This window comes from Centropristis striata, chromosome 22 (assembly GCF_030273125.1).
Source record: "Centropristis striata isolate RG_2023a ecotype Rhode Island chromosome 22, C.striata_1.0, whole genome shotgun sequence".
Taxonomy (NCBI): Eukaryota; Metazoa; Chordata; class Actinopteri; order Perciformes; family Serranidae; genus Centropristis; species Centropristis striata.
The window spans coordinates 17,177,760-17,201,793 of record NC_081538.1 but is presented as its reverse complement, the minus strand read 5'-3'; the positions used below and the strand labels follow the sequence as shown (position 1 = coordinate 17,201,793).

The 24,034-nt window shown below is 39.5% G+C and overlaps 1 protein-coding gene and 2 non-coding genes across 3 annotated transcripts in view; all 3 read left to right on the top strand.

Annotated features, from left to right (window-relative positions):
• Positions 1-758: 758 nt before the first annotated feature.
• Positions 759-831, top strand: trnar-ucg (transfer RNA arginine (anticodon UCG)). Its single transcript has one exon. It is a non-coding gene; the product is annotated as a tRNA-Arg (tRNA).
• A 323-nt stretch (positions 832-1,154) lies between these two features.
• Positions 1,155-1,229, top strand: trnai-aau (transfer RNA isoleucine (anticodon AAU)). Its single transcript has one exon. It is a non-coding gene; the product is annotated as a tRNA-Ile (tRNA).
• Positions 1,230-6,592: 5,363 nt separating this feature from the next.
• The window catches only part of gas2l3 (growth arrest-specific 2 like 3), a 31,689-nt gene continuing 14,247 nt past the window's right edge, over positions 6,593-24,034 (top strand). Inside the window, exons 1-2 of the mRNA XM_059326234.1 lie at positions 6,593-6,950; positions 22,061-22,116. Of these exons, the coding sequence (XP_059182217.1) occupies positions 22,093-22,116 (24 nt within the window). The 5' untranslated portion in view covers positions 6,593-6,950; positions 22,061-22,092. The remainder of the gene's footprint in view (positions 6,951-22,060; positions 22,117-24,034) is intronic.

The window sequence follows — 24,034 nt, the reverse complement described above, 5'->3', positions numbered from 1 at the left end:
GAAATTAATACAGAGGAAGTTGACAAATTTGAGCCAAAATCTCCTGGACTTCAGAGGTTTAAAGACCGTAAATGTTTATATCAGCCAAAACAGTATTTTTTTTTACAGTTTAAAATAAAATACAACCACTGTAAAATACACTGGCACCGTGTGTGTAACAAAAATATACTGTAGAACTTTTTTTTCTCATTGTTAAATGTACTAAACACCATATCTCTAACTGTGGTATTTAATGGTAAAATCTTTCATTTATGCAGCATTTAAAGAGTATTTTCTTGTCGATTATATGTCAGAACAGCGTTTCTTTTGATGGATTTTTTAAATGATAAAATATGGAATAAAATGGCAATCTTAACAGTGCTAATATCCTTTCACCGTAATATTAGAAAATTTGCACCATATTTATTAAGGTAAAGTTCTGGCAACCACAGCTGCCGAGACAAATCACAAATATAAGATTGTAATTTTTTGTTTGTTTGAAGTAATTTTTTTAAGCTGATTTCTCTCCACAAAAGCTAAAAAGCCATCTACAAACTGACCTATATGGCAAAGTTTAGTTCCCTCTCCAATTGTTAAATCTAGTTTTCTGCTACCACATCTCCTAATGAAGGCTACTTGTGTTGGAAATTTTCAGACTGATTTCAGTGAACATGGATGGATTTGGAGGACCATGGCGATCACACCTTGTTGACATTCAAAAACTTGTTTACTTTTGTACATTTTGATTGATTGAGTTTTTTCAATTGTGTGTTATTAGAGACCACGTGGCCTAATGGACAAGGCGTCTGACTTCGGATCAGAAGATTGAGGGTTCGAGTCCCTTCGTGGTTAGAAACTAGAGCATAGGTCAAAGCAACAAGGTGTGAAGGTTCTTTGTTACAACCTCAAGCTCAACGTTTACAGCTACACTTGTGTAAGGGGACCTGCGATGAAAGGGTTTATTTGATTTGTAGAAACAAATACATTGGGTCAGGTTTGGCATTAATTCCATTAATATTCACATGTGAATTCTGTTCGAACAATTTAGCTTTCCCTCCTGAACCAGGTCATAGTGGGGATGTGATCACATCTTACTGACATTTAAAAATGATTTTCATACATTCTGATTCAGTTTATTTATGGAAAGAATTTTGATGGAAAATTTAACTAAAACAGGCCGGTTAGCTCAGATGGTCAGAGCGTGGTGCTAATAACGCCAAGGTCATGGCCATCAATCCCCATACTGGCCACAAACTTGAAGTTAACACAGCCAAGCACTTGAGGAAGGTTGATGTTATTCCAGCTTACTTTTACATGTGAAGTGAGCTGATTGGCATTTAAGCTAATTTCCCTCCACACAAGCTAACAAGCCATCTACAAACTGACCTATATGGCAAAGTTTAGTTCCTCTCCAATTGCAAAAAATCAAGTTTTCTGCTACCGCACCTCCTAATGAAGTCGTCTGACTTCAGATCAGAAATGTTAGTGTTTCAGTGTCTGTGTTGGAAGCTTTCAGTGAACATGGCAGGATTTGGAAGACCATGGTGATCACACCTTGTTGACATTCAAAATTCTGTTTACTTTTGTAAATTTGATTAATTTAAACATTTTTTTTTTTCACTAAAGTGGGTCTTTAAATTTCCTCTGTCTTCTTTGTGTGTTTGTCCATTTTCATCACTAGGTGGCAGTTGTGCTTAAAGGTTGGGAGTTAGAACAGACTGAGGTGTAGCAGATCATGGAATATGTCGCTCCTTAACTGATCGGCTATACTTCTCATGTAATTATTGACTCTTTTATTTTTTTTACCACACTGACCTGTTGTACTTCAGTTTTTACATGTAGTAATCCAGCCCATATACACCATAACAACTGTTACTATTCAACTTACACTAACACTGATTGTGTGGTAGCATGGCATGGTAACTGCAGTTGGCTTAGGATTTGTGCAAATATTGTGTTTTATAAGACTTTCCCTGGATTTACAGCTTCCTAGAAAATTCCCAGAATGCACCATAAACACACATACAGAGAGAGGAGGACATGTAAGGGCACTGTCTTGTTAATTCTTCTTTGTAATAATAATAATAACTTTATTTGTATAGCACCTTTAAAAAAAAGTTACAAGGTGCTTGACGATAAAACAAAATGCAATTAAGAACACATAAATAAAACAATTAAACAATTTATAAAACAATGTAAAAGAAGGTAAAGGTGAACATAGGGCTGGGCGATATGGACCAAAAGTCATATCCCGATATATTTAGGCTGAATATCAATATACAATATATATCCCAATATTTTTATCACAAAGTGAGAGCAAATGTTTAGTCAAAGTCAAATATGACATGTCACAAGTTGTTTTATTGAAACCTTTTTTTTAAAAATAAAAGCGCCATAAAGTGCACATTTAAATAAATAAAAAAATATCTTAAACAAAAATAGCCTATGAAATAAAATAGGCCAATCTTTTTCCGAAATAAATATATTTATATGAGAAAAGAACAGCGAACATTACAAAAGAACTAAACATGACAAACCCTAGTAAGGGCAGCATTTATATATAAAGAGAGAGAAAAAATTGAACCATATCGATATATGCGATATGGTCTAATTCCATATCACATTTAAAAATATATTGATATATCTTTTATATCGATATATCGCCCAGCCCTAGGTCAGTAAAAGGCAATACGATAAAAATGAGTTTTAAGAAGAGATTTAAAAGATGACACTGAGTTTGCCTGCCTGAGGTGTCCAGGCAGGTTGTTTCAAATCTCTGGTGCCTGAACAGCAAAGGCTTGGTCACCTTTTGTGACCAGTCTGGATTTAGGGACCACTAGTAGGAACCTGCTGGATGATCTCAGGCAGCAGTCAGGCTCATAAGGAGTAAGTAGGTCACTAATATAATCAGGAGCCAGACCATTGAGGTCTTTAAAAATAAGCAGTAAAATCTTAAAATCAATTCTAAAACTCACAGTGGAGGGCAGCAAGGACTGGTGTGAGGTGCTCCCTTTTTGTAGTGTGGATTAAAAGCCTGATGGCAGCTGTAATAATTTCTTAATATATGTATTAATTTCGTTCTGTATTAATTGAAGTTTGTAGATATTAAGTTTGCTAATGCCGGAATAAAGTGCATTACAATAAATAAAAAAAAAAAGCTTAAACGATATTACAGTTTGTAACTCCTCATGTGTAAAGTACAAAATGAGATGTTTAAGATGTGGAAGTGGTAGTGTGTGACAAGTAAACACAGCTGTAGTTAATGGCATTAACTTATCACCATATGTTATCAGCTGCAGCGTTCAAGCTAACTCCAGGGACATATGTTATTGTTATGTGCATGCACTGCTTAAATATTTGAGTGTGTTATTGACTCGACAGTGCCCTGTGCCTAACATCCAACCGGGCCTTTTGCACAGCATTTTGACTTGTCTTAGAGTAAAGAATCAGGTGTAACTATTGACATTACGGATGGCCCTGTTCCAATCAAGGGCCTGGAGGTGGCACGCCTAACTGGACTGCTGTCTTCATTAAAGTGGAACTACACCCATTTTCAGTATTCACACGTTATTCCTACAGTCCAAAAAAAAAATTAATAAACATGGACAACTCTCTCCCAAATTAAAAAACTAGAGTAAGTAAACAAGTAAGGCAAGGCAAGGCAAGTTTATTTGTATAGCACCTTTCAACAACAGGGCATTTCGAAGTGCTTTACACAAAACATTAAAAACATTTAAGCTAATTTCTCTCCACACAAGCTAACAAGCCATCTACACGCTGACCTATAAGTTTAGTTCCCTCTCCAATTTTAAAAATCAAGTTTTCTGCGACCACATCTCCTAATGAAGGCATCTGACTCCAGATCAGAAATGTTAGTGTTTCAGTGTCTGTGTTGGAAACTTTCACACTGATTTCAGTGAACATGGAAGTATTTGGAGGACCATGGCGATCACACCTTGTTGACATTCAAAAACTTGTTTACTTTTGTACATTTGATTGAGTTTTTTCCAATTGTATAATATCTGTTATTTGAGACCACGTGGCCTAATGGACAAGGCGTCTGACTTCGGATCAGAAGATTGAGGCAGGTACTTTCTGAGCCGCTATCTGAGCCACTAACTGGTGAAGTTGGGCAGTTCTTGGGCGGATCCCATATTGGCTCACTAGAGGGAAAAGTACCTAATGGAAACACACCTATAGAGACAGACAACCATCCAAGCTCTCATACACTCCAACGGGCAACTTAGAGTCACCAATTAAACCTAAATCCAGACAGAAGAGCGACAAGCCAGATTCGAACTTGCAACCCTCTTGCTGTGAGGAAAAAAAGTGCTAACCACTATAGCCCATTTGTTGATTATACTTAGTTTTATTAGTCTGAATCTGAAAAGTAACAAAATCTATTAAACAGGTTAGTGGCTTAGCTCAGCAGTAGAAAGTAGCATAAAAAGGAAATCCTCAAATACGCTAGAAGTAATACTTTAATAAATGTACTGAGTTGCTTTTCACAACTATTTATTTGCACATATGCACCCTATAGACAAGCAAAGACACAGTGAGTTTAATTTATGTAAATGTTGTCTTTTTTGGATTATATTTTTGCCATTGTTCATACTTTATTGGATAGTTACAGAAGGGAAGACATGCAGGAAAGGGACCTCGGGCCAGATTTGAACCCTAGTCCCCCGCGGCAAGGACTCAGCCTCAGTTGCATGTTGTCTAGCAGTGAATCACCAGAAGGCCCCAATTTATTCAAATGTTATATTAACTTGTAGTTGCATTGATTCAGAAATCACAGATGTTGTCCATTTTTGGACTGCCATCTCCATCTAAATCCAACCAAACTTCCTTGTTAAAAACAGACCGTTTATCTGCCAAACTGTTACTGATTAGCAGCTTATCAGGGCAGTGAGGGTTTAGAGGTTGAACACTGTGTTTGTAGAAGAAAACCTGTGAGCAAATGTTTAATCTGCACACCAACGCTGCAGTACCAAGAAAAAAAAAGAAAAGAAAAAAAGTTTGCGTTGTTCACAAATTTCTGCTTGTTGTCATCTACTGTAGATGTGTGTTGTTATCTGACATGTGGACAACAGAACAATATCCAGTTTCAGGGATCTTAAAAGAGTCAGCTGGCAGGGGTAGGCTGGGCAGCTGGAAGACTGGCTGATTCCTGAAGTATTTATAACAAAAAAAGGTTGAAGCATGGGTGCCATGGTTTCACTCCACAATGACAAGGGTGCGGCTGAAACTCAACACAAACCTGTCGTCCTTCCCCCTCACGAGACCAGGCAGCCGTGAATAGCTGAAGATATCTGGATGTAAAGGGACTCATTCTGCTCATTGTTGAATATAAAGTAGGTTAGTGTGTCTCTAAATGATGGCTCAGGGTTGTTTGTGTGACATTCAAGGTGTGGACATTTGTGTCTAATAGGGGTGTGAATTAAATGTGTTTTCCCATAGCACAATCTGAACCAGCTGTAACATCCCTTTCTCAGTCTCACCTTATTTTTAAAAAGACGTTTTTTAGTCACATACCTCTTGTTGTCCCACAATATGATTTTCTGACTTTCCACCATCTTCTCAGCTTGTCTGGAAGTTGTCTGGAACTTTCCAAACTTAATTTATATAGAAATATTTAAGTGGCAACTCTTCATTTAGCCATAAAGTAAACTTGCACATTTGTTGAAGGTGACAATAAACAGTATTTATTGTATTGTACTATGTATTAGTATGTTGTCCTACATTTTGGGTCAGGTGTAACTCAATATAATTCTACATTTTATGAATGAAAACTTCAATAAGAGCAATCCAAACTTATCCAGACTTATTTAAGATTTTGGAGCATTAGTGCTCCAAAAAGTACCGTCAACACAGATCACAGATATATAGCAAATGAAAATTTATTGTAATTATTAACTATGTTTCACAGCAGCCCGGGGGCTCTGGGACCTACATACAGGCCATGTTATTTTCTTCAGTTGGCTGCAAACTGTCATTAGGTCATTATCAAAAAAGTCATGCAGTATCAAGCTTATAAAAACATGTTTTTTGGTATTAAAGTGCATGTTTACTTTACACAAACCCAGGAATGGGATAACATGTCATCTGGGTTACATAATCAGATTACAAAAAAATGAGTATAATCAGGCCAGATTACATCTGAATAAATGTGCAGTTAGATTATACTCACTCGAAAGCTAGCCTTGTTATGGAAAACTCAAAACTAGCCTTGAAGTTGACGAAACTTAGAGCTTAAGGCGCTTATTTTAGTAAACTGATGCATATTAAAGTCGACTTAAATGTGAAAAAAGTATGCTATATATAAGCTATACATTTTTACATTTGAAGAATACAAATCGCTTTGGGCCTAAATTACATTTTAGCCACATGTGGCTCCAGAGCCTCAGGTTGCCTACCCCTGGAATAGGCTATAATGTATTTTGAAAATACATTACTCTGAGAACACAGGCAAATATGTCACATGGAATTAAGAAAAGTTATGAGTGAAAGTACAAAGTGGTTGAATTCCTGCTACTGTTGAAGGTAGAACAGAATATTGAAAGTCTGCATAAAAACAATATGAAAAGGAGAAAGAAAATGTTTTTCAAAATGTCTCAGTGGAATTTCTCTCTTAATTTATCCTACAGTTCCTATAACACTCTTATTTTTAGATCTGGGATGATTTCATAGCTTTGTACAGGCCCTTATATGTTATTTCCATTCTGTGAATGGGTTTTCATCATTCAGTAAACTGACACTCAGGTGAGCCTGTGGCCCCGCCCCCAGCGCACAGGAGCTCTCTGATTGGCTGATTCGAACAGCGCAGCCCACAAACACACAGCAGCGGAGAACATGAGTAAGTCCCGATAACTGGAGTACCAAGTGAAGATTTCCACAAGGAAAAACGCTGTAAATCAACACAAACTGCACAGACTTTCTGCTTGAGGACTCTACACCCTTCACTGTTACTGGTAAGTGTAAAACTTGTACTTTACTACCATTGTAGCGGGTATACACGACGAAAGTTTGTCCGAAAGTTTTTTTTTTCTGTGAGGAGAAAGAGAGGTTCCTCCTGTTTCTCCCCAAAATCCATGAGGGAGCCTCGTGGACGCTGCTAGAAAAACACTAATAATACCGTTATTTCTTACAACGAAGGTCCGGCTTGTTTATATTTTAAACATAATAACCCTCATGAACTACACATACTTGTCTCAGCATGCTGCCAATATTTCAAAAAGTATACCTGAAGCATTATTTAAGTTTAGTGTATTTTTTTCATTGACGTTATTGGTTAAAACGTCTTCGTAGCTGGTTTATAGTCAGTGGCGTTCACTTTCACCTCAAGGCTGTGGTTATATTAAAGACTCAACTGTTAAATAAGCGACGTATTTTGCTTTTCACATCCCATTTAAGCGACAAGCCTGCAATTTAAACTAATTCACTACACTTTAGAGATTTCACCGTTACATAATGGCAGGTAATTGACACTGACAGGTCTGAGCGAGCTCATGTTGAGTGTGAAACAGCAGCTTCCAGTGTGGAGCATGCACATATATGCTTGATTGGCAGGTGGGAATAAATGGTTAAGAGGATCAGAAGTGTAGTAGTACACACTGTATGCAACTTGGAAGATAGTCTCTCCCAAGGTGTTGCATAATAATGATGTGAGGTTGGAGTGGCTGATTATAGGATTAAGTGAATGTTGTGTTTGTGATTAGTTCATTAAGAAAGAGCTGGTTAGGTCATGCTTTCATGCTGCTGTTTTTAGATCAAAGTAGGGCTGGGCGATATATCCATATAAAAGATATTTCGATATATATTTAAATGTGATATGGAATTAGACCATATCACATATCGATATAGTTCACATTTGAGCTGTGATCCTTGCTTAATATATAAATGCTGCCCTTACTAGGGTTTGTCATATTTAGTTCTTTTGTAATGTTTGTTATTCTTTTCTCATATAAATATATTTATTTCAGAAAAAAGATTGGCCTATTTTATTTCATGGGCTATTTTTATTTAAGATATTTTTTATTTAAATGTGCACTTTATGGAGCTTTGATAAAAAAAATAAAAAAAACTTGTGACATGTCATATCTGGCTTTGACTTTGACTGAACATTTGCTCTCACATTGCAATAAATATATCGGGATACATATCGTAAATCTATATTCAGCCTAAATATATCTGGATATGACTTTTGGTCCATATCGCCCAGCCCTAGATCAAAGCACAGTCTGACCAGCATGTTTTCTGGAGTGCCTATTGTGTCAGGACAATAATAAGCGATACATTAATATGAAGTGTTGTATATGTGACAACCCTGGTTTCCTGTTTGAGGAAAAAGGATGAAGTAAATGTTCTGCAGGTGCTTCCTGCAAAGAGGGTTACACCAGGGAAAAGCCATTACCACATCAGACGCTGGTGATGAGTTTATTTTTGTCCTCACAACAACAAGATTTCTGTCCTTGACCTTGTGTTTGAGCCTGATAATCCTTTCATTCATTCTAATGACTCTGTGGACAAGGACATAGGAGATGTTGGTGGTGATTCAGAAATCTATAACCAGGCTATTTGTGATCGTGGCAGTGAATAATTTTTCCACTTCAATGTCTTGTGCATGTTATTGGAAGTTACCTTTACACCATTACACAGAATTTGATGTAATTATAACTCTTGACTCAAGAAAAAAAGGAAGAGGGGGTGATTGAGACCAGGCGTGTCATTATTATTCATCCTCACATGCTGTTCCTGAAAAAGTAACTACAACATAAGGCTGGGCTATATATCGATATAAAAGATATATTGATATATTTTTAAATGTGATATGGAATTAGACCATATCGCATATATCGATATAGTTCAAATTTGCACTGTGATCCTTGCTCCAAGCAAACTGCGGCTTTTATTTAAGATATTTTTTTATTGAAATGTGCACTTCATGGCTTTGATTTTAAAATAAGGTACTCCTGTTGTTATACAGTATTTATGTTCACTTAAATAAACGGTTTCAATAAAACTACTTGTGACATGTCATATTTGGCTTTGACTGAACATTTGCTTTCACTTTGTGATAAAAATATCGGAAGTATATCGTATATCGATATTCAGTCTAAATATATCGGGATATGACTTTGATCCATATCGCCCAGCCCTACTACAACATTTTATTGACCATATCATCATTATGGATATAATCAATATCTTTATTGATCTGAGCACCAATTAGCTGATGGTAGGCCCACCCTGCTGTCTTCACCTGCTGAGCTGTTGAGAAATTGACACATCAAATTGCTTGAGATTAGAAACTGTGATCACTTAAACATGCTCCTGGTGTTATAATGTTAAGTTACTTAAAGCAGCGCTAAGCTAGATGTTTATAGGAAAACACACCTTGACTCACCTTACAAACATGCAGCCCAAAGTGCTTCACGAAGCACAGACAAAGAAAATACAGCAATAAAAATATAAAATGTTAAAAATCAAGAAATTGAAGTCAATAGAATATAAAAATACATTTCATTTAATAATAAATAACTAAAAGAAGACCATGGTAAAGAAAAACAAAGATTAAAACTTTCTAAAGGTCTAATATTAAAGGTCGTAATATTACTCCAAATTAAAAGCTGGAATCAAAAGACAGGACTTTAATTTCCTTCTACAAAAACACCTTTCCTACCAGCCACAATCACACAGTGAAGCTGTAACAGAGAGCGTGTCCATCCCAACTAATTGAGTGATTATTCTTATTTGCTCAAGTATATCCTGCTGACAGTCTGGATACTCTCCAACCACAGAAAGTCACAAGTCCAAATTAACTTAATCTGTTTTGTAACAGGCACTAAGTAAACACTGTCCAGAGAAACTGGCATTAGATTCTGCATTTGTTGTTGTCTGTTTGACTCCTTGTAAATTCATCTCAGAGACTTGGCTTCATATTAAAAGTAGACATAGCAACCTGTGGGGTCTATTGGTTTGTAGAATACTGTTTTGAAGCTCAAGTTTTTTGGCCCATGCCCTCTTCGTTTTTAGCCGTCGCTGTTTTTTGTCTGAAGTCAGAAATGACCATATTTGGATGCGAGGGTGGAGCTTAATTAGCAAGGTGCAAAAACGGACAGCCGACTCCTTAGGGTGTCTTTTAAGATACACTGCACAATCTTTAGGTGACCAAGATGTTATTAATCTTGATAACGTGAACAATTTAAATCGAAATGGGACCATAATTCACTAATGAACATCGAAGAAGATCTGAGACCATAAACTCATAATTACTGCGGTAATAAGTGGGAAGTAGGCTCATTTTCTCAGACTTTTATAATAGACGAAATTATTCTTACAACCAGTGGAGTCGCCCCCTGCTGGACATTACAAAGAAACATTTAATGCTCTTCACATTGGCTTCACTTTTCAGACCCTAAGGATGCTGCTTGCTCATTACTAACAAATTGGTAAATAAACCAGCATCAATCAATATATTTTATATGGAAAGAATGACTTCTTGTAATGTGGAAGTTGCTCCCAAGTGGCCAAAATCTTAACTAATGGAGATGAGGGTCAAACCTTTCTCATAACCATTTGGAGCGACAACATAAAGTGTATAAAGTTACTTAGTGCAGGTTGAAATTGTAATGTTTTGTAGAATCATCCTCTGGGTGCATTCACTTAAATTTCAGCTCATTGACTATTTTTTGTTTGTCTTTAGGAAGAAAGTTTTTAGTCTATTAAACAAGTGAGCTATTTTTGAGTCCTTGTGACTTTTGTTTACGAGCTGTGGTTCACTATGTCAAACTGAAGGTGTCATCGTTATGTTGTCGTCGTTTTGACTGTACAACGATCTCTCTCCAGATCACTGACAGCACAGTGCAGCTCTGTGTGTTTCAGACAAAGCTGTCACTGCCCAGCTCTCAATGAATGAGCGCACACATAAGTAGCAACCCCAATTCCAACTTCATAATCACCATCTGCTTGATCTTTGGCATCAGGCCTTGCAGTTTTGGGCCTGGCAGACCAAGGCGCGTGCACACACACACATGCAAACACCAGATGAGACAAAGAAGGCTTAATGAGTTAAAAATGCATGTGGGCACATATGGGCTGGGATGCTGCGTGTGTGGACACAATGGAGATGATAATGAAATCTTGGATTACCCCTCATGTATTTAGGGTACAGCTTACAGGAAGGGGGTGGTGTGTGTATGTGTGTGTAAAATGGGGTTTGTTATTCTGTAGGTGCATTCATGTAGATACTGTAAATAGTTGCTCAGTAGGATTAACATGCATGATTTATAGATGGTGGTTTGGATTCGTAACATTTGTATGATGTAAGATAACTGAGTCATATGTGTATTATTTCACTGCTACAAGTCATTAAGTGAATACAGTCTTATTCTCACAGTTTTGAATTAAAGTCCTTATATGGAGGCTGGTGAATAATTGGTTCAATGCTTTGTGTCTTATTTACTTTTTCTTTATTTCCATTTTATTGCCGCTTTGTTTAAAGACATCCTTTAATCCCTCTTGTTATTGGTGTGTGTTTCGGCTCACAGAAGATCTAAGCATGTGCAGTTTTCTCCCACTATGTCTTAGCACTAATTAAGGTGAAAGGTAACAGTTTTTAAATCCTAAAGCCCAACACCCACCCACACCCACACACTAACTAGGATTATTATGTGACAAATAAATGGGGCTAATTAGGCTGAGCTCGAAGACCCCTCGACCTTTCCCATCTCCTTGGCCTGACCTTCTGTGAAGAGTCGGGAAGGGGCGAGGTGGTTGTTTGGGCTACAGAGGCTTATCTCAGCTGACCCTGATAAAGCGTGTTTCATGGCAACACTGGTTGTGTTTGGGTGTTGTAGATAACAGTTTGTGGATAACAAATCATTGATTGTTGACAGAAATTACGCAAAATAACTAGGGCCGGGACTTTAACACGTTAAGATTAATTAATTACACAAAAATTAACGTGTTAAAAAAATTGACGCATTTTAATCGCAGTCATTTTTTGCACCACGGAACGTTTGTCACTGGATGAGTTTCAGGCGGACCGATTATACTGGAGCACCAACTAGCGTTCATGAGTTCAGACAACAACAAACCACAGTGAACATGAAGGAAGAAGCTGATGAGAGCGCTTTGGTTGGCCCCGTGGATGATGGGACATTTTGTTACCAAAAACCAACGGATGGAAGCGTCGATAAGAGCATGGTTGTGTTGCTATGCAACAAGGAATTCACATATCACCGCAGCACATCAAGCCTCAAGTACCACCTCAATGCAAACATATAGCAGCTAGCGGCTAGTGTGGTAGCTACACTTAATGGCAAAAATTGCACTGGTCTGCTGGACTTGAACAAAAATAAACAATATTTTTGTTGCTTAAGCTTATGTATTCAGTCATTATTCAATGGTATACTAAAAATCCATGTGAAGAAAATTACTTCTCACTGTGTATATTTATATGTGATTAAAATGCGATTAATTTTGATTAATTAATTACAAAGCCTCTAACTCCCGGCCCTAAAAATAACATTATATGGTGTGAAAGAATTTAAAACATCACACTTGAAGTGCCAGTAAAACAAGGGTTCACGTGATTAACTGATATTGACAATAAAGGAGTAGCACAGGCATGATTCACAAAATGTGTTTACACTGGTTTATAGAAGCACATATCCATTATGATGGACTGGCAGTGTTTGGCTGCTGGACACATGTCACGTTTGGAATAAAAAGGTTTCTGCAACCGTTGGTTCCTCCTGGTACGCCTATCTGTCAACAGCTTCACGTTCCACTGCATTAATTTAATAAACACATAATGAGATCCACTGTTAAATAACCACAAAGATCAACGGTCAAGTTAGTGTTGTAGTGTGCTCAGGTATTTCAAACGGCTGCCCTGCTTTGAAGCCTGTGCTGCCACTAAAGCAGTGATGTCATTGCAGTTAGTTGGCCTTTGTGTGTGTGTGTATGAGGTCAGCAGAAACGGCTCAGTGTGGGCATCCTGCCAGGCCTGCTGCAGCTTAAAAGAAGCCGTGCCTGCATGCTGGTCACTGCTGATTGACTCAGCCAACTGATTTCTGACATCATGTCGGGAGGGAATATTAAAATGAGGAAGTTGACTCTGAAAATGGAAAGTTTAAACTGTGGTTCAGGCTTTACAGTTGACACAGACTGGTGCCACGATGGTTTTCTGTTTGAGAGACTGGCTTGCTGTGGTTTGGCTGTAGCTCCATGTAGTAATGATTTTAGTCAAAGTTAATTGTTTGAGAAAGACGGGTCTTTAAATGTGGGTTACTGGGACATAACAATATCTAAAGGCCTCTGCATGTTTCTAAGAAACCAGTGCGTATGATGTGTCACCTGACTGCATCACACAGCCCAATCATTCATAAACAGTTGAAGTGTGGTGAGACAATGCTCGCCATAGAGCACATTTGTTGTCTTCTTTGGAGTCACTGTTTTGATATTCTTTTGGCCCGAAGTGTTACAGGCATTGCTTGTATACTTTGCTGCTGCTTTAATGTTTGAAATAAGAATCGTTGTCAAATCAGCTACTGAACCACGATACAGTAACTTTTGGTTTAAAATAAACCTCCTGGTTTTCATCACATTTGGTTATTTTCTTAATGAATTTGGCAACCCCCTACTAACACAACTGCTGCCTCACATGAGACATTTGAGTTAAAAACAAAGAAGCTCAAAGTTATTTTTCACAGGAAAATTAAAGCCTCCAGCGGATTAGAATCACAGGACAAATACACAAATAATTTTTACCTTGTTATACTGAGGTCTTTGGCCATGGTGGAGGTCTACAACCTCAGTTCCCTTACAATCATTTATTAGATTTTATATTATCCCAATTGCTTTTTTTCATTGTAAGATGAAGGCAGACGTACTGGCCAAAAGCTTCTGACGTACTTTGTAAGGCTACAGAGCTAACAGTAAAGATACAGTTGGATAAAGACGTCCTTTAAAAAGCTACTAAAAGGGCAACATGTTTTGGGTAAATACATGGCTGATTGTATCTTCTGTTTGACACAAGGACAATCTTGTGTGGTGGCTCACATTCAAAAAGGACAATGTGCTGCAAAACGATGGTCTCTTTCCACTGACCTGGAATCAGCAGAGTGCCAGCTCTGCTGATCAAGGTAATGAAAGGTAAGGCAGGAAGCCCGATCCTGAATCAGCAGTGAGGGGCTTTGAAATCCCTGGCATTGACCCGGTGGTGTGTAGTGAGCTGTGGATTAGCATCAACAAATCAAAATTGGATTGGCAGGTGGCTCCCACTCATTCAAGCCTTTAAGAAGGACTTTACTCACAGTGTCTCACCTCTAAGGAAAACCCGCTCCAACAAGGACAAGAGGAAGGAAGCCAAGAAATGCTTTAATCCTGCTTGAAAAAGGGGTAGTCTTTATGAACAGAAAACCATGATGAGCAAGCTTGTACAGGCCCAGGGGGGACTGAATTGCTTTAGAAAGTAAAGTTTCATTGAAGATGTTGTGCTCAATTCGACAACAAACCGTTGACGTATATTTACTTTTTCAATCTCCTCAACTGAATGAATTTCCCTCTCGACACTGTGCAGCCGGGCCCCATCTGTAATGAAAAGGGGGAGGCCAGGCTCTAAATGAAACGCTCCTCCAACAGGGTAATTAAGTCCAGACACAAAGGGCTCAGCAGGAAGGAGTTTAATAGATGAGGAGTTAGTATTCTCCCGGGGGAAGTTTGGCCCAGCAGAACCCTTTTGGGCTGCAGTGAAGGGGAAGGGTGCAGTAAATTCACTGGCCCGCAGCCACTTCACACCACGGGTACTGGGTACACACACAAAGATATTACTCATCCCTTTCTGTCTGCTCAAATTATCAAATAAAATGTCTAAAAATAGGGCCTCTTTTGCATATCAAAAACCTCTCCAAAAGGATCATGGTCAGCAGAAGGTTAACTGGTGTAAAATATATAATGCAAAAGAAGCTGGATCTAAATGCCTAGGTGTGCTTGAAACAAACCATGACATGCAGTGACATAAAAACTGGATAATGGTGTGCAGGCTCTTCTGTAGCCAAGCCATGAAGCCGTGGTGTTGGTCTTGGCTGTATACACACAAAGAGATGAAAGAAGACAGATTGGGAGGAACTATGAAATTATGATAAACTTTTGCTCTGCACATCTGGACAAATGGTTATTATGGGACTGAAGGGATCAAATTCTGATAGCGAAATGGTTTTGAGGTTGTCCCTTGGATTAAAGTGGTATCGATCTTCTCATCCAACTTTTGGCAAGAAAGCAAAAACAAATTAGTAGACCTTTTTAATAGCAAGAATTTTATGTCCCATATCTAAAACCAGAACATCAGTGGAACTCAAACAAAGCCGCAAGCTAACATTAGCTAACAATTAAAGTTGTTTTAATGACAAAAGGCTACTATTACTTCCTGTCGATAAACAAATGCAGCTTTCAAAATAAGAGCACAGAATCCACCACATAATTTACAAGAAGACTGTCAAAATACGATACCTTAAATAAAACATACCAGAACCCTTATTCTCCTTTACAATAATTCATTTTTAAATAGGCAATGATTAAGATGATTGTATAGGATGGAATATTGGGCATTAGAATGTGTGAGAGGCACCAAATTTGGGCTTTTATGAAAAAAAATTATCCAGGAGGAATGCCCTCAGACCCCCCAGCCAGCTGTTTTTCTCTCACTGTCTGGCTGCTCCATGTCCTAGTGGAAAGCCCTGTTGACTGTGAAACATGTTATGTGAGGTGTTTTCTCACATTTAGCTCTCAAAGTGAATGAGATTGATCACATTGTACTACAAAATGTACAACATTTTCTCCCGGGGGGCCACAGACCCCCAGATGGTTATTTTTATTATTTGCTAATACTCAAAGGTCAAGAGTAAATGTTTTGTATTTGGCAACTTTTGAGATTTGCAATTTATACTACATTTCGATTTATGATTGATTTTTATTTTGTTGTACGATTTTTATTTATCCATACGGACTAAAAATTAATTTTCTATATATTTTTCAGTGTTTTTTTAATATCATCCAGAATATTGCAAAAATAGTGATACTGAAATATCATGATGGTCTTTTAGGGCCATATCGCCCATCCCTAATTCCCTAATTCAGAGCTGTATTGAAAAATATCAGTAAAAGTCTTTCTTGGCCCTATTGCAAGACCGACCTGGAAGTTGTAGTTCAATGGTTTGGACATTAAGTCAAATGGGCTTCAACAACACTCTTTCTGGGGGCTTGGTTAGGTAAACGAACAAGGAGAAAGCTGTGCAAAGCACATGCCATCTGTAATATATGCTCCAATTGTGCTAACTTCCAGAGAATAAAATGACATGAAACCTTGGGACTTCTGCACATGGCCGACTTGAATTTCATTTTTGCTCACGTTTACTCTATTTTTATTCCCCTGACACACACACAATACCATGTAGTGGAAAATCAAAAGGACATCACCGCCTGAACCTTCTACTTTTAACTCATTACGTAATGCGTTCTCATTTCTTTTATGCACTTATGCACGGGTGCTCGCATGCCATGCCGGAGCACCGCAGGCTGCACGCGTGCGCCACGTGCTGTGTGTGTTGTGATGACGGAGCGTCGTGGAGGTGGATGCACTCTGCTGTCTGGAATAGAGCTGATCCTCTTAAATGATTACTAGCTGCGAGCAGAGATAGAGAGAGAGAGAGGTGACCTGCGTGGGGAACATGCGGACAGATGTCTCACCCCCTCCCTCAACAAAATGCACACACACACACACAGCATCTATGTTTAGTTCAGGGAAGCTTGTACTAGATCCCTTTAATAGACTCCAAGTCCATTTTACCACTCGTTTATACCCAGACAAAGGCAATTCCTTGTATTTATTCAGCACCTTTTCCTGGCAGGAAGTAGATTGTGTGTTGAGCATTATAAGGAAAAACAGACCTCTTAATGAGGAAATGTAGCTAAACTAGTTGTTGCAGTTTGTTTATTTTGCTACATCCCTTAAAATCCAGTTTAAGATGTTAGATAAAAATGCATCTTTATGGGTGCACTCAATTATCTATTTTCTGTTTTGCATGAGGAGTCCCTACAGTTCAGAAACTGTACTGACTTTTAAAATATCTTAAATTGCCAGTAGATGCAGTTTCAATCACCATAGAATCTGACTTACACATACCAGAAATCTGCTATTTCTGTAGTTGCATGTATAAAACTGCAATGCTTTACAAATGTAACATCTGGAAACACAATCTGAAGTTGATGCTTAAAAAGTGGTTAAGTCCATCAGTCTGGAAATAGCAGTTTTCCCCAGGGGATGAAAACAAAGCTTTTATTTCACTCATTGTGGGAATACAGGTTAGTCAACCCAAACCTGACCGGGGTCTTTTATGTGCCAGGTTTCTGAGCCTTGTTTACTCTGTTAATCCTCATGTGGCTTTGGAAATATAGGAACAGCTCACATCTGCGCTGCAACAAAAGCTAATGTTTGAGGAAACTGGATGGGGAACTTGGGATTATTAGAAGGCTGTAGTTCCCACTCTGTTCTGTGAATGACTCTTGAACAGAAATGCCAAAAATAACATTGTCCATTTGAATTACAGCTTCATAATGAGGTTGACAATGTAAGTTGATCCAGAAAGAGGCTCGGCTGAGTATTTGGCCCCAAAGAAAATAATACACAAACATCATCACAAAAATTGCTAATTCTCTTCGAAGCGATCTTTCTGACAGAAGCAGGGAGGTGATGGAGGAAACGGCACATTACAGATGGATGTCAGAAGAGTGCCAGCATTGTCATATGTCTTTCCTCCTGGCAACTGTTGAGGAATGTGCGTGGTCGCGCTCAGTGTCACAGTGTCGAGCACTGCCCTTTCCAGTGTGCCACTCCCAAGTTCCCCACCATTATAAAACATGTTTTGTCTTCGCCTCCCCTTTCTGGCTTCGCTTCTCTCGCCCTCCTCTGTGCTTGACATTTGACTGTGTGTGTGGGTGCCTTTGGTCCCCGTAGGGAGTCACGCTCTTCGGCTCTGCTTGGGCCCCAGATGCACACAACTGGAGTCCAGAGCCAAAGATTTGCCCTTTGTCCTGTGTTGTTGAGTGCGAACCCTTCTTGCACGGCTGTTTGCTGAAAAGAAGCAGAGCCATTCTGAATTGTTTCCGTCTTCTGAAATCCTAAATGTCGTCTTTCTGTCACAGTTTCTGTGTAATTCTGCATTGTAGCCTTGAGGACATTTCTTTCAAAGACTGCACTGACCCTTTGAAATCGTCTCAGGCTTGGCCTAGATGCCCCTAAATCAAGTGTGGTCAGTCAGTGATATTTCCATCCTCTTTGCAAATCAACAGTTCTCTTGAATTTATGTGCCCTGTTGCTTAAACTAACCTTTAACCTCAACTTAAGTTTTTCCCTCTGTACAATATATTTCCCTTAGCTCAGGGTTCCTTTAGCAGCATTGCATAAAGGTTCTTTGGCTAACTTGCCTATTCTTAAGTATTACTCAAAGCAGACTTGGGCTAATGGTCTATTGCCAAAGCCTATCTAGCTGTCGATGCTTTGAGTTCCTTGCATTTCGAAAGTGGAAGAACCAGCTCTGGGCCAGAAAAACTGGTTCCAGAGTGGCACCAACTCCTATTATTGTGACCAATACCAGGTCTGCTAGGTAGCTAATTAAACCTAGCGGGCTAGTGTTGGCTTACAACAAAGGCTAACATTAACAGCCTTCAGGGTTTTAAGACCATCATCACCGTCCAAAGTGTTCAAGACGAGCAGAACAAATGTGTTGTACCAGTTGTGTTTGGATGCCAATGTAGGCTTGCAAAGGCAGGAGCAACATTTGTAGAGAAGATGTAGTCCACCATTGTTATTATGCTTGAAGATGTATGCAGTGACGTAACGACTTGCCTGTGGAAAAGAGAACACCCCCCCCCCCCCCCCCCCCCACTGATGATGCTTTGGGGGGCTCATGGGACGATTGAGTTTTGCACACAGTGACCCAACCCTAACTCAGAGCATGTTGCATTTTAAATGTTTTAATTTCAGTGGCTTTTTTGCGTCATTGTCTTTGACCAAATGTCATAGAAGACTCCAGGCTAATTCCAGTCAAACTTATTTTCATGTTTCAAGTATTCAGTCTTTTGCATGACTTTGTGCTCCGGAACACTTGATGTAATTCCTAACACGGTATGTTCATAAAAGACATGCTGTTAAGAGCACATCTCAGTCTAACAACACTGTAGTCATTAGCACAGCACTGGTTGGAACAGCTGTGAAAAACCAACATCTGTGCAACTGAGTAGGATTGCATGACGTCATGTGTTCTGTACTTTGCTTTCCTAGAGTTTGCTCTCTCCAAGGCAACACTTTCCACATGGATGCATGTGTCTTCTCTCTTGTTATCAACAATAACTATTGAAAAAATAGAGACACCAGCTTATTGTTTTCTGTCCTCTGAATGCAAAAGTTTCTGCTGAGTGCTGGTTTGGGAGATTGGGGGAGTACTTTGGTGGGACTAGAGCAAGGTGGGGGATAAAAAGGAAGTGGAGGTAACCCCCCACCTCAGCTCCTCTATCCCATCTCATTCCATTTCATCGCATCCTGGTTGGGGAGTTCCTGGTTTGTCGGCTGGGTTGGAGGTGTGTGTGTGTGTGTGTGTGTGTGTGTGTGTTGTGGGGAGGGTGGCAAGCTAACAAAACAATAGAAGCTTTGTGAGAGGGTCCCGCCATGACAGGATTGTTTGGAGGGGGGAGCAGGGGGGCGGTCAGGCTTAGCGAAGCGTAGCCACTTCATTAGTCAGGGCTCTCCTTTTTGCACCTCCTCCTCCTCCCATCCATCCTCCCTCCCTGTCATTCTCTCGCTGCCTCTCCTTCCCCGCTCACTCGTGGAGCCACAGAGGCAGGAGCCGCTCTGGCTGCAAAGCACTGAGCGCAGGGTTTTGACTCACTGCACTGACGGGGATGTGCGTTTGAGACGGATCGCTTTTGTTTGGCGCAGATTCCTCGCTCGGTACCATACCGTTTTTGTTCTGAGGTAAGTTGTCTTGTGTTGTCATCCTTCCTGTCCCATCCTGACCTTGGCCGCTGACTTGCATCTTCTCTCCCCTGAGCTGCAGTTTTGGTGTCGGATGACTGCACGCAGCAATCTTAGGCAGGCCTTTGAACAACTGAGGATATGATTTTATTGGTTATACAGGCATTTTTTAAAGAGGACGCTGAAGTTTTTATGCTTCTCGAATCAATTTCATGACTCTGTGTATGATGACATCAGTGGAAAACACCACAGAAGTTTCACAAACCATTTTGGTGTACAGTGTTAGGTTTATACGAGGTGATATTTAGGCGTCTGCAGAGCACGGGGGGATGGTGGTGGTCTGAGCCTATTGCCTCAGCTGTGTTGACCAAATTATCAGTGTTATTAGGATCTACGTGCTTGTGATTGCTTTCTCCCCCCACTCACTGCCTCTCTTTGTCAAACACACACCCTCGGGGACAGTTGAGCGTCGGGGTAATCCTTCACATCCTGTGTGGGAAAGGGCAGAGAGGAGCTCTCAGACTAACCTCATCACTTCCTCGTGAGAAAGTCTGATCCAGTGAAACTCACTGTGTGTCCAGAAAAAACAACAACGTCCCGGCTGGGCTTTACCCAGAGGGCTGTTCGCAGCATCCGGAGTGCCTGAGTTTGCAACTTATATCCTGTCCAACTGTCCTCTTTAATGTTCCTCCACTACTACATCAACACTACTACATAGTATTCAACTTTCCCAGCTGGTTCACATGGACACCTTGCAAAATGTAATTTAATGTGTTGTAAATTTGATTATACACTTATCATGTAGAGAACAGAAGAAGCCTGTAATAACTGTCTTCTCTGCTTAAAATGTACGCCTTTTAAGGATAAATACCTGACAGTGGGGATGCGTGTTTATTGTAGATTGAAGAAGCACATGTCTGAAATTAGTTTAAAGGACTGCATTGACTTGATGGGATAATTAGGGTATGTCTTCAATGAAGCTTTAATGTCATTGTGTGGAACCAGATCACCTCGCAGGTCATTCACAGGGTTGTCTCTTGTCTTCCTTTTGTCCCAGGAGTCTGAAGGCTTATGGGGCTGGTTTATAATGTGTCATGTTGTGTGTATATATACTCTCATCGCAGGTGACTTTTCAGTAAATTGTCTGAATATTGTAAAGTCAAACTTGGGGCTGGGCAATGTATTGATATTGTGATATGAAAATAAACAGCTCTTACATTTTTAAGTCAATCACATTATTGATGATTATTTATCAAAAATCTCAATGTATAGAAATATTCCAATAGTCAACTCTGTACCTTGTCGCAACACTGACATTGAGGTATCTGGCTAAAAATATTGTGATATTTGTTTTTCTTATATTCTCATATTTCTCAGCTCAACTCACACCCAAAATTGTTATAGAAAACAATGATATCAAACCACATTCCAGTCTAGATGTATAGAATAATCACTGCATAGGCAGTATTGCAGATTTGGTACAGTTTCCTTCTCCAAAATCTGTCTACCGGCAATTTTGAAATGTACTCATTCACACATCCGGTCTCATCTGTTTAGTGCCAACACAAATCTAAAAAGATCAATTTATTGTCAGGGAGTTACGTGATGGAACTATTTATTGACAGTGAATCCCTTCTCTCAGCATTTCTGTCGGTTGACTGGATGAAGGTGATGACAAAAGGACTTTCGTTAGTCACTGCTTCTGGCTATTGTTCAGCAAGAAATATTTACAGCATGTAAATCTCCCGTTTTCCCTGCTTTTAGCCTTCAGAATAAGATAAGCTAAGCGCCTCCTGGCCCTACTTAACACGACTTAACATGGCAGCGGTATCGATCTTCTTGTCTTGCTTGGCAAGAAAGCATACAAAGAATGTTGATGTCATTAAAATGTCAAACGGCTTGACTAGCCTATGGTCAAATTCACTGAGAAGAATTCTAGAGGCGACCATCTGAATCTCCTTATGCACACTTTCTGAACTATAATGTGAAAGTTAAAGTTATTTTGATATGATCTCTTTTTGACCCATCTGTTTTCCTCTTCCACAGAATGAAGAAGTGAATAATCTGTGATCACAGTCATGGCTGTCCAGACTGGCATCCAGGTAAGTTCATCACCATCTAGATAGGTTGCTAGGTAGACAGGATCAGGTGTACTTTGATTGGGCAGTGGGGAGAATTGGTCCTTTGGTCCAATTTGGATGGTGGTTCAAGTTGGAGATCCAGGAATGAGATAAATTCTATGGCTATGTTTTCTTCAAGTCTCAACACATCAGTAGATTTTTTTCAAGTGTCCACAATGTAGTAGTGCTGAACTTGACTCATTATAGCGCCCTCTGTTGGTCAATTAGTACCATTTTGAATGTCCAAGCAGTGAGTCACCAATCTGTGTGCCGAATTGAAGAAAAAGTTCTCACATTGTGCCACAGTTATTTCAGTTAAAGAAGCGCAGACATCTGTCTGCCACTCGGCAACTGCGGCGAGTCCACCTGTGTTACAGCATGTCATCTTGTTTTTGTTATGCATGTCTGACGTTCCACTGCAAGGACCCCGAGGAGTTTCTCCGCACATTTTTAAGGGGGAGTGGGTGGAATGTGCAACACTTTTTTCCCTTTCCCTCCCAGCAACGAAATGTCAGCACTCCCAAAACCCAAAACAACAAACGTATCGTGTTACGGATTTGTCACATGGCAGCATCTCGATGAGAAGGGCTTTTCTCTGTCATCTGGTTTGGAAAGTCCTGGCTCTCCCCACCCATTTTGGACTGTGGATATGCAAAATATGCATCCCAGCGCTGTGCTCGTAACATGTGGCAGGAAACGTCTCAGACTGACGGCTAAGTGTTGATGAGGCTGTGAAGAGCTTCTGTAGAGCTGTTGATGAACTGTGGTTGGATGCTTCAGCTTCAGATGCAAAAATAACTCCAAATAGCGTGTTAGTAAGGTTTGTCTGTGCCAGGAGAATTTTAGATTGGTTTATATGGTGCATTATCTTTGTTATTCGTTCACCACAACTACCAGGCCATGGGTAAAGATAGAATTGTTATCAACTTTATAGTTTCAACTTCTATTTTGAGTCGTGTCAATTAGGTTTGTCTCTGCCAGGAGAGTTTTTAGATTGGTTTATATGGTGCATTATCTATGCTGTTTCTTCTTTTTTGTTTTTCCAGTGTCTCATTCCCATTTAGTACCAAAGAGTAAACAACAGTGGTGATTTCCTAATTGGCAGCTCTGTGGAGCACACAAGACAGAATAAGAAATCTAGTACAGAGTGGGTGATATTGAGTGCTATCAAAGGCACCCTGTGAGGGTATTGATCCATATCAGGCTTTGGTGAGGCTGCAGAGACAGTTACACTGCAGTTACTTCCAGAGTTCAGCTCAGAGCTTCAGTGCCCATGTAGAGCACAGTCACATTCGATAACCGGTCACACTCTGACTGCTCTGATCATCCATGCTGAAAATGTATGCACTCATGGAAGTATAAGTAGCATATGCGCACAACTATTGAAGCAACAGTAAAATACATTGTAAAATATAATGTCTGCAGGTTTTGATCTCATGCCTTTGAAGTCTGAACAAACCTCAGAAATCTTTTGTGATGGCTTCACATTGTTGTTGAGAGGTTCAAACCTTGTTTTTAGCTTGACAGAGTTCCTGAGTTTATTTATCTCATAAAAGAGGTGAACACCCTTTGGTTTGTGGACTACCGTTTTGGAGCCTCAAGTTTGGAATTTTTGGGCCCGTTGACCATTTTTGATTAGTGGGTGGGGCTGGTATCAGCTAGCGCTAGCTAATTAACTTGCAAGGTACATCCGTAATAATTCCTAACTGTTTAACATTACATTAATTGGACTGCTAATTTTGGTCAGGAAAAAAACGTTATGACGACAAAGTTTACTTTGGGGAAAATTAGTATTACCATACTTAAGATTGTCTTCTAGGACAACCAAACGCTAGACAAGACATTTTTAGGTGATCAAAATGTTATTAACTTTCAGATTATTATTTAATTATTACATACA